Genomic DNA, 12,883 nt, shown 5'->3' on the forward strand with positions numbered 1-12,883 from the left:
GGTCAAGTCAGTCTTGATATTGCTGATATTGAGGTCTGATACAATAAAAGATGTAAAACTTCATTCAATTTAATGATTTTATTTCATACGATTTTTGTTATTTACTACCCTTGTAGGGCACTGAATGCCCTCATATGGAGACCTTCAGTGAATCAGTGTATTGCACGGTATCTACTGATACCTTGAGTCAGAAAGGCATCATAAGCATAAAGTATGTTTATTTACATAGACGTTCAACAGAAAATAGATATAAAATATTATACACATTTAAATGAAATGGCATTGCTTAGTTCTTAGTCCTTCATACCTTGTAAATTACACACATTTGCAAAAGGATTGTTTTTTTTGTGGAGTTAGTGGGCATTAATGCAGTATTATGTTTGCAGCTCGTCACTATCATAATCATCATCACCATTATCACCATCATCATAAAAAAGTTGCAAAGACTTTAACTGCAGATTGATACCATGTTATGCATGTAGCCTATGCTCAGTGTTGTATAATATAGGGATGTCATGTGTATGGTTGTCATGGTATCGTGTCTACGTTGACAGAGGTGAGGATGACATCATGGAGGATATTGATGCGATCGATCTGGTTGAGTTCTCTGATGCGGTGTTTAAACTGAAACAGCTGAGTTCCGTTCACAGCCACCTTAAACTCGCCGGACGTAACCAAAATCTTAATCTGAAACACAGGACAGACAAACACTGGTGGCCAGATTGTCTTTGCAAAATAACCTGGTTAGATAAAGGTCTGTGAAAGCTACATCTGACCACCTCTTGGACACTCAACTGTACATGGACTCAGCAAAAGCTTTCATCAGAAAAATACAAATGCTTGATGTAGAGGATATCCGACAGTGCTGATCTATAACCCACTTCAACTACTTTATCCCTGTATTCACCATTACTAGTAGAGATAATGAAAAAGACAACTGGCCATTGGTAACATTAATAATAGAGTTGTTAGTCAGTACATAATAAGTTGTTAGTCAGTACAGTATAGGTTAAAGTTGTTAGTCAGTACAGTATAGGTTGTTAGTCAGTACAGTATAGGTTAGAGTTGTTAGTCAGTACAGTATAGGTTAGAGTTGTTAGTCAGTACAGTATAGGTTGTTAGTCAGTACAGTATAGGTTAGAGTTGTTAGTCAGTACAGTATAGGTTGTTAGTCAATACAGTATAGGTTAGAGTTGTTAATCAGTACAGTATAGGTTAGAGTTGTTAGTCAGTACAGTATAGGTTAGAGTTGTTAGTCAGTACAGTATAGGTTGTTAGTCAGTACAGTATAGGTTAGAGTTGTTAGTCAGTACAGTATAGGTTGTTAGTCAGTACAGTATAGGTTAGAGTTGTTAGTCAGTACAGTATAGGTTGTTAGTCAGTATAGGTTAGAGTTGTTAATCAGTACAGTATAGGTTAGAGTTGTTAGTCAGTACAGTATAGGTTGTTAGTCAGTACAGTATAGGTTAGAGTTGTTAGTCAGTACAGTATAGGTTGTTAGTCAATACAGTATAGGTTAGAGTTGTTAATCAGTACAGTATAGGTTAGAGTTGTTAGTCAGTACAGTATAGGTTGTTAGTCAGTACAGTATAGGTTAGAGTTGTTAGTCAGTAAAGTATAGGTTGTTAGTCAATACAGTATAGGTTAGAGTTGTTAATCAGTACAGTATAGGTTAGAGTTGTTAGTCAGTACAGTATAGGTTGTTAGTCAGTACAGTAAAGGTTGTTAGTCAATACAGTATAGGTTAGAGTTGTTAATCAGTACAGTATAGGTTAGAGATGTTAGTCAGTACAGTATAGGTTGTTAGTCAGTACAGTATAGGTTGTTAGTCAGTTCAGTATAGGTTAGAGTTGTTAATCAGTACAGTATAGGTTAGAGTTGGTAATCAGTACAGTATAGGTTGTTAGTCAGTACAGTATAGGTTAGAGTTGTTAGTCAGTACAGTATAGGTTAGAGTTGTTAGTCAGAACAGTATAGGTTAGAGTTGCTAGTCAGTACAGTATAGGTTGTTAGTCAATACAGTATAGGTTAGAGTTGTTAATCAGTACAGTATAGGTTAGAGTTGTTAGTCAGTACAGTATAGGTTAGAGTTGTTAGTCAGTACAGTATAGGTTAGAGTTGTTAGTCAGTACAGTATAGGTTAGAGTTGTTAATCAGTACAGTATAGGTTAGAGTTGCTAGTCAGTACAGTATAGGTTAGAGTTGTTAGTCAGTACAGTATAGGTTGTTAGTCAGTACAGTATAGGTTGTTAGTCAGTACAGTATAGGTTAGAGTTGTTAGTCAATACAGTATAGGTTAGAGTTGCTAATCAGTACAGTATAGGTTAGAGTTGCTAGTCAGTACAGTATAGGTTAGAGTTGCTAGTCAGTACAGTATAGGTTAGAGTTGATAGTCAGTACAGTATAGGTTAGAGTTGTTAGTCAGTACAGTATAGGTTAGAGTTGTTAGTCAGTACAGTATAGGTTGTTAGTCAGTACAGTATAGGTTAGAGTTGTTAGTCAATACAGTATAGGTTAGAGTTGCTAGTCAGTACAGTATAGGTTAGAGTTGTTAGTCAGTACAGTATAGGTTAGAGTTGTTAGTCAGTACAGTATAGGTTAGAGTTGTTAGTCAGTACAGTATAGGTTAGAGTTGTTAGTCAGTACAGTATAGGTTAGAGTTGTTAGTCAGTACAGAATAGGTTAGAGTTGTTAGTCAGTACAGTATAGGTTAGAGTTGTTAGTCAGTACAGTATAGGTTAGAGTTGTTAGTCAGTACAGTATAGGTTAGAGTTGTTAGTCAGTACAGAATAGGTTAGAGTTGTTAGTCAGTACATTATAGGTTGTTAGTCAGTACAGTATAGGTTAGAGTTGTTAGTCAGTACAGTATAGGTTAGAGTTGTTAATCAGTACAGTATAGGTTGTTAGTCAGTACAGTATAGGTTAGAGTTGTTAGTCAATACAGTATAGGTTAGAGTTGCTAGTCAGTACAGTATAGGTTAGAGTTGTTAGTCAGTACAGTATAGGTTAGAGTTGTTAGTCAGTACAGTATAGGTTAGAGTTGTTAGTCAGTACAGTATAGGTTAGAGTTGTTAGTCAGTACAGTATAGGTTAGAGTTGTTAGGCAGTACAGTATAGGTTAGAGTTGTTAGTCAGTACAGAATAGGTTAGAGTTGTTAGTCAGTACAGTATAGGTTAGAGTTGTTAGTCAGTACAGTATAGGTTAGAGTTGTTAGTCAGTACAGTATAGGTTAGAGTTGTTAGTCAGTACAGAATAGGTTAGAGTTGTTAGTCAGTACAGTATAGGTTAGAGTTGTTAGTCAGTACAGTATAGGTTAGAGTTGTTAGTCAGTACAGTATAGGTTAGAGTTGTTAGTCAGTACAGAATAGGTTAGAGTTGTTAGTCAGTACAGTATAGGTTGTTAGTCAGTACAGTATAGGTTAGAGTTGTTAGTCAGTACAGTATAGGTTAGAGTTGTTAGTCAGTACAGTATAGGTTAGAGTTGCTAGTCAGTACAGTATAGGTTAGAGTTGTTAATCAGTACAGTATAGGTTGTTAGTCAGTGCAGTATAGGTTAGAGTTGTTAGTCAGTACAGTATAGGTTAGAGTTGCTAGTCAGTACAGTATAGGTTGTTAGTCAGTACAGTATAGGTTAGAGTTGTTAGTCAGTACAGTATAGGTTAGAGATGTTAGTCAGTACAGTATAGGTTAGAGTTGTTAGTCAGTACAGTATAGGTTGTTAGTCAGTAAAATATAGGTTAGAGTTGCTAGTCAGTACAGTATAGGTTGTTAGTCAGTACAGTATAGGTTAGAGTTGTTAGTCAATACAATATAGGTTAGAGTTGCTAATCAGTACAGTTAGGTTAGAGTTGTTAGTCAGTACAGCATAGGTTAGATGATTTGCTAGTCAGTACAGTATAGGTTAGAGTTGCTAGTCAGTACAGTATAGGTTAGAGTTGCTAGTCAGTACAGTATAGGTTAGAGTTGCTAGTCAGTACAGTATAGGTTAGAGTTGTTAGTCAGTACAGTATAGGTTAGAGTTGTTAGTCAGTACAGTATAGGTTAGAGTTGTTAGTCAGTACAGTATAGGTTGTTAGTCAGTACAGTAAAGGTTGTTAGTCAATACAGTATAGGTTAGAGTTGTTAGTCAGTACAGTATAGGTTAGAGTTGTTAGTCAATACAGTATAGGTTGCTAGTCAGTACAGTATAGGTTGCTAGTCAGTACAGTATAGGTTAGAGTTGTTAGTCAGTACAGTATAGGTTGTTAGTCAGTACAGTATAGGTTAGAGTTGCTAGTCAGTACAGTATAGGTTAGAGTTGTTAGTCAGTACAGTATAGGTTAGAGTTGTTAGTCAGTACAGTATAGGTTAGAGTTGCTAGTCAGTACAGTATAGGTTAGAGTTGCTAGTCAGTACAGTATAGGTTAGAGTTGTTAGTCAGTACAGTATAGGTTAGAGTTGTTAGTCAGTACAGTATAGGTTGTTAGTCAGTACAGTATAGGTTAGAGTTGTTAGTCAGTACAGTATAGGTTAGAGTTGTTAGTCAGTACAGTATAGGTTGCTAGTCAGTACAGTATAGGTTGCTAGTCAGTACAGTATAGGTTAGAGTTGTTAGTCAGTACAGTATAGGTTAGAGTTGCTAGTCAGTACAGTCTAGGTTAGAGTTGTTAGTCAGTACAGTATAGGTTAGAGTTGTTAGTCAGTACAGTATAGGTTGTTAGTCAGTACAGTATAGGTTAGAGTTGTTAGTCAGTACAGTATAGGTTAGAGTTGCTAGTCAGTACAGTATAGGTTGTTAGTCAGTACAGTATAGGTTAGATTTGTTAGTTAGTACAGTATAGGTTGTTAGTCAGTACAGTATAGGTTAGAGTTGTTAGTCAGTACAGTATAGGTTAGAGATGTTAGTCAGTACAGTATAGGTTAGAGATGTTAGTCAGTACAGTATAGGTTGTTAGTCAGTACAGTATAGGTTAGAGTTGTTAGTCAGTACAGTATAGGTTAGAGTTGTTAGTCAGTACAGTATAGGTTGTTAGTCAGTACAGTATAGGTTAGAGTTGTTAGTCAATACAGTATAGGTTAGAGTTGTTTGTCAGTACAGTATAGGTTGTTAGTCAGTACAGTATAGGTTAGAGTTGTTAGTCAGTACAGTATAGGTTGTTAGTCAGTACAGTATAGGTTGTTAGTCAGTACAGTATAGGTTAGAGTTGTTAGTCAGTACAGTATAGGTTAGAGTTGTTAGTCAGTACAGTATAGGTTGTTAGTCAGTACAGTATAGGTTAGAGTTGTTAGTCAGTACAGTATAGGTTAGAGTTGTTAGTCAGTACAGTATAGGTTGCTAGTCAGTACAGTATAGGTTGCTAGTCAGTACAGTATAGGTTAGAGTTGTTAGTCAGTACAGTATAGGTTAGAGATGCTAGTCAGTACAGTATAGGTTAGAGTTGTTAGTCAGTACAGTATAGGTTAGAGTTGTTAGTCAGTACAGTATAGGTTGTTAGTCAGTACAGTATAGGTTAGAGTTGTTAGTCAGTACAGTATAGGTTAGAGTTGCTAGTCAGTACAGTATAGGTTGTTAGTCAGTACAGTATAGGTTAGAGTTGTTAGTTAGTACAGTATAGGTTGTTAGTCAGTACAGTATAGGTTAGAGTTGTTAGTCAGTACAGTATAGGTTAGAGATGTTAGTCAGTACAGTATAGGTTAGAGTTGCTAGTCAGTACAGTCTAGGTTAGAGTTGTTAGTCAGTACAGTATAGGTTAGAGTTGTTAGTCAGTACAGTATAGGTTGTTAGTCAGTACAGTATAGGTTAGAGTTGTTAGTCAGTACAGTATAGGTTAGAGTTGCTAGTCAGTACAGTATAGGTTGTTAGTCAGTACAGTATAGGTTAGATTTGTTAGTTAGTACAGTATAGGTTGTTAGTCAGTACAGTATAGGTTAGAGTTGTTAGTCAGTACAGTATAGGTTAGAGATGTTAGTCAGTACAGTATAGGTTAGAGATGTTAGTCAGTACAGTATAGGTTGTTAGTCAGTACAGTATAGGTTAGAGTTGTTAGTCAGTACAGTATAGGTTAGAGTTGTTAGTCAGTACAGTATAGGTTGTTAGTCAGTACAGTATAGGTTAGAGTTGTTAGTCAATACAGTATAGGTTAGAGTTGTTTGTCAGTACAGTATAGGTTGTTAGTCAGTACAGTATAGGTTAGAGTTGTTAGTCAGTACAGTATAGGTTGTTAGTCAGTACAGTATAGGTTGTTAGTCAGTACAGTATAGGTTAGAGTTGTTAGTCAGTACAGTATAGGTTAGAGTTGTTAGTCAGTACAGTATAGGTTGTTAGTCAGTACAGTATAGGTTAGAGTTGTTAGTCAGTACAGTATAGGTTAGAGTTGTTAGTCAGTACAGTATAGGTTGCTAGTCAGTACAGTATAGGTTGCTAGTCAGTACAGTATAGGTTAGAGTTGTTAGTCAGTACAGTATAGGTTAGAGATGCTAGTCAGTACAGTATAGGTTAGAGTTGTTAGTCAGTACAGTATAGGTTAGAGTTGTTAGTCAGTACAGTATAGGTTGTTAGTCAGTACAGTATAGGTTAGAGTTGTTAGTCAGTACAGTATAGGTTAGAGTTGCTAGTCAGTACAGTATAGGTTGTTAGTCAGTACAGTATAGGTTAGAGTTGTTAGTTAGTACAGTATAGGTTGTTAGTCAGTACAGTATAGGTTAGAGTTGTTAGTCAGTACAGTATAGGTTAGAGATGTTAGTCAGTACAGTATAGGTTAGAGATGTTAGTCAGTACAGTATAGGTTGTTAGTCAGTACAGTATAGGTTAGAGTTGTTAGTCAGTACAGTATAGGTTAGAGTTATTAGTCAGTACAGTATAGGTTGTTAGTCAGTACAGTATAGGTTAGAGTTGTTAGTCAATACAGTATAGGTTAGAGTTGTTTGTCAGTACAGTATAGGTTGTTAGTCAGTACAGTATAGGTTAGAGTTGTTAGTCAGTACAGTATAGGTTGTTAGTCAGTACAGTATAGGTTGTTAGTCAGTACAGTATAGGTTAGAGTTATTAGTCAGTACAGTATAGGTTGTTAGTCAGTACAGTATTGGATAGAGTTGTTTATCAGTACAGTATAGGTTAGAGTTATTAGTCAGTACAGTATAGGTTAGAGTTGCACTGCTATAAAGATTTTTCCCACTGACCTCGAAGGACTGTCCGGCCATGAAGTGGAAGCCTCCCTGTGTGTGCCTCTCCTCCTTCCCCCAATGCTCTCCCACCTTGTGGTTCCTCACCACTGCCTGCTTGCCCCCCTCATTGAACCGAGTGTTGAGGTGGAAGGCGATGTCATTACCTCGCAGGAAGTTCACCGTGAACCTACACAAGTTAGGATAAAAACAGTGTAATTGATCATATTGATAAAAACACAGGTCAAGACATTAGATAGTGAAAAACTACAGTCATCAGGTTAATAGGCCCAGTCTTCCAGGATCGTGATGTATTGAAAGCAGCTGATATTCAATATAGTAAAATGACTTATTACATCAGTTGTATTCAAATAACATACTGGTAATGTGTACTGTACATCCAATGCTTCCACTGGGTATCTCAGGGATCGTATTCATCCCAGTAGACAATAAAGACCCTAGTAGACTATGGTGGTTGATGAACTCACTGCTTAGCCTTTGGTTTGATCTGGCCCATGATGGTGAGCATCATCTTGTCGTAGAGGCCTCTTTGTAGGTTCAGGTTGTAGGGCACATTCTATACACCAACACAACACACAGACATTTAGTATATGGCACTATCTTCACATAAACACAATGATTATGACAATTCCTTTCCTCCATCCACTGACGCTCCTTCCCTCCCTTTCTCTCACCTGTCCAGTTGGTGTCGGATTCCACTGTGTAGCAGGTGTGAAGCCACCTGGGTCCTGATCAGGCCAACTAGACTGTCCACCTGGGTCCTGACCAGGGCCGAATGGCCATCCAGACCCTGGGTTAACGCCTGGGTTAAAGCCTGGGACTGGCCACCCTGGGGTACTGGGCTGGCTGGGGCCCTGGGCCTGGGCTTGAATTGGGGCTGGAGGTTGATAAGGCTGGGGTGCAGGCTGGGGCTGTAATTGGGGAGGCTGGGGCTGGGGTCCAGGCCAGCATGGCTGGCAGGGATGGGTTGGGGCTGGTTGGGTATGTTGTGGTTGAGTACCAGGCCAGTTTTGGGCTGGAGCTGGGGATGGTTTGAATGGTTGAGGACCAGGCCAGTTCCAGTTTTGGGCTGGAGCTGGGGATGGCTGTGATGGCTGTGGCCCAGGCCAGTTTTGGGCCGGACCTGGGGCTTGTTGGGATGGCTGTTGCCCAGGCCAGCAGGGGGTGTTCGGGTGCCCAGGAAAGCAAGACATGGGCTGAGGTTGAGCTGGGGCTGGTTGGGATGATTGAGGACCAGGCCAGCAGGGGATGCTGGGCTGCTCAGGCCAGCAGGATGGGGACTGGGGTTGGGTGGGCTGTTGGCTGGGCTGTGTCGGCCAGACAGGACCCCCTGGTTGCTGTTGACTGGGCCAGATACTGTTGCTTCCCTGGGGGGTAGAACCAGAGGACGGACAGCCACACAGAGCATCAGAGAGCTGGGGGGACAAAATAAGTACACACACATACAGTCAAAGATACACACATTCATACATGCACACTGGCACCGACACGTTTGCACACACTCCCATACACACAGACACAGACAAATAACACAGAATGAGACACATACAGAGACAATTTCCACACAATACTTCAAGACTACTGAGCAAGTTCCTGTCATTGAGTTCTCAGTTGCTAGTTGTCAGTGTAGAGGTTGAAGGAGGGGAGGTACTTACTTCCATTGTATCTGTAAGTAAAGAGAGAACAGCATCACTACGCTTTTTCATCTTCATCAGAAACGGAAGCATTAGAACCCCTAACAAAACACAAATCACTATAGCAACTCACCACTGTTGGATCACAGGTTAAGAAGATTTTCACTTTAGGAACTTGTTTGCTCCAGTTTCATCCCTGATTATACCAGCTGATACTGAGGGACATTAGAGAGGGACAGCTGAACAGTGAATTACCTCAGCCAATTAAAATCGGCTCACTCCCTTGATTATTATAGACCAAGTCCCACACTACTCAGTACTCATACACAGAGTATGACGGTAGAAGGCCATGTCATATGGAACATAATGCATAATAAAGCCCTTCGTAAGGAATGTGTATGGAACTGTGAATCTGTTGTCTGTAATCATTCTGCCACAGTCACACAAGTGTGACTGTCTTCTCTTAGCACAGCAGATTGTACAGATAGCTACTCACCAATAACATCATTACCTGATTACCTGCCCTCAGTCTGTATAGCCTATATGTTGTGCATGGTCTTTATAGACAATACATGATGACTCTGCAATGTGCCTCCTAACCATACATGTTCTAAGTACCCACTATTAAAAGCAACAATTCGGTGTAATACATTTGCTCTGCATATTTCTTTCTTTGTCATTCAGAATGGAATATTCAAGCCATAATGTCTAAGAGTTCTTAGGCCTAGATTAAGTCCGGTCTGCGGTAGATTTGCATTGTGTGATTGACATTTAAAAGCTAATTTTCGATTGCAGAATCCGCGAACACTGAAATATTGCCTTCAAAAGGGGGTTGATGTCTAGATGGGATACAGCTTTTGTCCAATTTAACGTCAAATCAAATGTTATTGGTCACATACACATATTTAGCTGATGTTATTGCGGGTGTGCGAAATGCTTGTAAAGAAAATACTGCAAAGTTGCTTAGGAACTAGAAGCAGAGCTGCCATATCTGTCGGCGCCATCTTAAACAACCATTGTCAACGTTTTTTGTGTGCATTTTAGCTAACCCTAAACCTAACCATTTTCCTGACCTTCATTTAATTCTAGTAACCTGCTATGTTAATTCTTCCAACCTGCTGCGTAAGTTCTCCTAAAACCTGCTAAGAAAAGTCAGTTCTGACAAAAGCTGTATCCCTTCTAGACAGAACCTTCAAAAGGTGCATAGCCCAAAAGGGGTTTGGGATGCAGCTAATGGCAGAAGTGACTTTCAAATCAAATCAAATTTTATTTGTCACATGCTTTGTAAACAAGTGTGGACTAACAGTGAAATGCTTACTTACAGGCCCATCTCAACTATGCAGAGAGAAAGAAAATATAGACGTAATAGAAAAGTAAAACAGGTAATAATAAAAGCAGGCACAATGAGCAACGATAACTTGGCTATATACCACGAATACCAGTACCAAGTCCATGTGCAGGGGTAATTGAGGCAGAGATGTAGGCTATATAGGGAGAACTATGAATAAAGTGACAGAGAGTAAACAGCAGCAGAAACATACAGTGTGTGATGAGTCAAAAAAAGTGAGTGCAAAAAGGGTCAATGCAGATAGTCCGGGTAGCTATATGGTCAACTATTTAGCAGTCTTATGGTTTGGGGGTAGAAGCTGTTCAGGGTCCTGTTGGTTCCAGACATGGTGCATCGGTACCGCTTGTCGTGAGGTAGCATTGCAGCCAGCAGAGAGAACAGTCTATGACTTGGGTGGCTGGAGTATTTGACTATTTGTAGGGCCTTCCTCTGACACTGCCTGGTATAGAGGGAAAGGGGGATACCTAGTCAGTTGTACAACTGAATGCATTCAACTGTAATGTGTCTTCCACGTTTAACCCAACCCCTCTGAATCAGAGAGGTGCGGGGGCTGCGATAATCGACAGCTACGTCATCAGCGCCCGGGGAACAATGGATTAACTGCCTTGTTCAGGGACAGAACGCCACAACAGATTGTTTTCCTTGTCAGCTCGGGGATTCAATCCACCAACCATTCGGTTACTGGGCCAACGCATCTACCCACCAGGCTACCGGTCCTGGATGCCAGGGAGCTCGGCCCCAGTGATGTACCCTCTGTAGGTTCTGTAGCTCCTCGTTGTGGTCCAATGCCAAGCAGTTGCCATACCAACCAACTTTTCGTAGCAGGTTAGGAGAATTTACATGCCAGGTTACGATAATTAACGTTGCAAATTAGGAGAATTAGGTTAAGGTTAGGAAAATAATTAGGGTTAACTAAGATTGTAAAATTCTCCCCAACGTGACTCAAACATGCTACTTTTGACATCTTTGACATTAGCTGCATCCCTTCTAGCCATGACCACCGAAAAGTGGTGATCGGATTGAATCTAGCTTTCCCTCAGTAAGTGGCCTACTTTTGAACATCCCATAGACCAGCAATATGCAGAACATGTCAAATCTGTCTCATATAAAATGTAGGTGGATCATCGTACAATGAATTATCCTATTCAGCCAAAATGTAGGTTAGTGGAAGATACACTCTATAAGCCAGGGCTTTTCACACTGCAAAATGTTGGTTTGCCAAATTACCTCTTTTAGACTGCAGCATAGCTAAGAAACATTTTATACTTTCACACTCTAAAGTGCATAACACCAACCTTAGCCCAGGACTAAATTGGCCCTGCTGTAGAGCAGAGTAAGTACCAGCTTTTGGAGGGGGAAGCAGCAAGCCTATGACAGAGATCAGCCAAAATTGTATTTGAATATTCTATGTTTCATCAACTATGATACCAGACAGTTGGAGCTAGATAGATCAAATTGAACTTTTTTAAAGTGCATTTAAAATTGCAACACACAGTAAAGTAAAACAATAAAATAAGGTAAAAGCTCCCTTGTCAAAGAGAAGTCGAACTCACCAATGGGACAATACAGATTTTCTGGATCTCAGGGACTAACCTGGATAAATGAGAGATATATAAATGAATAAATCGTTACATTACCGGTTGTTGTTGTGTTGTTGAGGTGACAGCTAGATAGCTACAGTAGGAACTCACACACACTCCTTTATGTACTCCTTTATACATTCCCTTATTTATTTGGCCACTCCTTTATTCCCAACTTTCCTCTACTGGGAAAACCACACCCAGGGGAAAAACTCCCTGTCACAACATTTCCCTTATCAAACAATGTTCTTCTTTCTTAATAAGAGTACATCAACATATATAAATGTTCCGTCTTAAATGAAAATCCATCAATCGGATGTAGGATGAAAGACTGGTGACAGGTTGTGAAAATATACTTTAGCAAAATACTGTTGTAGGCCAGCAGACTGATGTAGTATTGTTGAACTGTTGGTTGGTTCATAAATTGACTTGGACATACTTGAACAAATTATGGAAGTTTGCAACATCTAAGGGAGGATTATATAGCATTGTCCCTATAATATAAAAAAAAAACATATCTTCCCTGGTGTTTCTGCTCTGAAACTGTCATGGGTGTTCCTGGAATGCAATAACAGTTTTATTTTCGAGAGAGAGAGCTTGAAAGAGAGATAGAGAGAGAGAGAGAGAAAGAGGGAGAGATGGAAGAGAGAGAGAGAGAGATGGGAGAGAGAGAGAGAGCGAGAGAGAGAGAGAAAGAGAGAGATGGGAGAGAGATGGAAGAGAGAGAGAGAGAGATGGGAGAGAAAGAGAGAGAAAGAGAGAGAGAGAAATGGGAGAGAGGGAGGGAGAGATGGGAGAGGGAGAGAGAGGAGAGAGAGAGAAAGAGAGAGGGAGAGAAAGAGAGAGAGGAGAGATGGGAGAGGGAGAGAGAGATGGGACAGGGAGAGAGAGAGATGGGACAGGGAGAGAGAGAGAGATGGGACAGGAAGGGAGAGAGATGGGACAGGGAGAGAGAGAGATGAGAGAGAGATGGGAGAGAGAGAGAGAGATGGAAGAGGGAGAGAGAGAGATGGGACAGGGAGAGAGAGATGGGACAGGGAGAGAGAGATGGGAGAGAGGAGAGAGAGAGATGGGACAGGGAGAGAGAGAGATGGGACAGGGAGAGAGAGAGATGGGACAGGAAGGGAGAGAGATGGGACAAGGAGAGAGGGAGATGAGA

The 12,883-nt window shown here is 40.1% G+C and overlaps 1 protein-coding gene across 1 annotated transcript; it reads right to left on the reverse strand.

Moving 5' to 3' along the window:
* Positions 1-528: 528 nt before the first annotated feature.
* LOC139582274 (galectin-3-like) lies at positions 529-8,823 on the reverse strand. Its single transcript, XM_071412286.1, has 5 exons — positions 8,818-8,823; positions 7,837-8,577; positions 7,630-7,718; positions 7,160-7,331; positions 529-687 (listed from the first exon to the last, which is right to left on the reverse strand). The coding sequence occupies exons 1-5, from the start codon at positions 8,821-8,823 to the stop codon at positions 529-531; spliced, it is 1,167 nt and encodes a 388-aa protein (XP_071268387.1).
* Positions 8,824-12,883: the final 4,060 nt, after the last annotated feature.

The sequence above is a fragment of the Salvelinus alpinus genome, chromosome 8 (assembly GCF_045679555.1).
Source record: "Salvelinus alpinus chromosome 8, SLU_Salpinus.1, whole genome shotgun sequence".
NCBI classification, from domain to species: Eukaryota; Metazoa; Chordata; class Actinopteri; order Salmoniformes; family Salmonidae; genus Salvelinus; species Salvelinus alpinus.

Excerpts from the sequence above, each read along its gene's own strand:
- LOC139582274 (XM_071412286.1), bottom strand. Across the intron at positions 7,332-7,629 it reads ATCAAACCAAAGGCTAAGCA|GTTCACGGTGAACTTCCTGC; the intron begins GTGAGTTCATCA and ends TAACTTGTGTAG. Across the intron at positions 688-7,159 it reads TGGCCGGACAGTCCTTCGAG|ATTAAGATTTTGGTTACGTC; the intron begins GTCAGTGGGAAA and ends CCTGTGTTTCAG.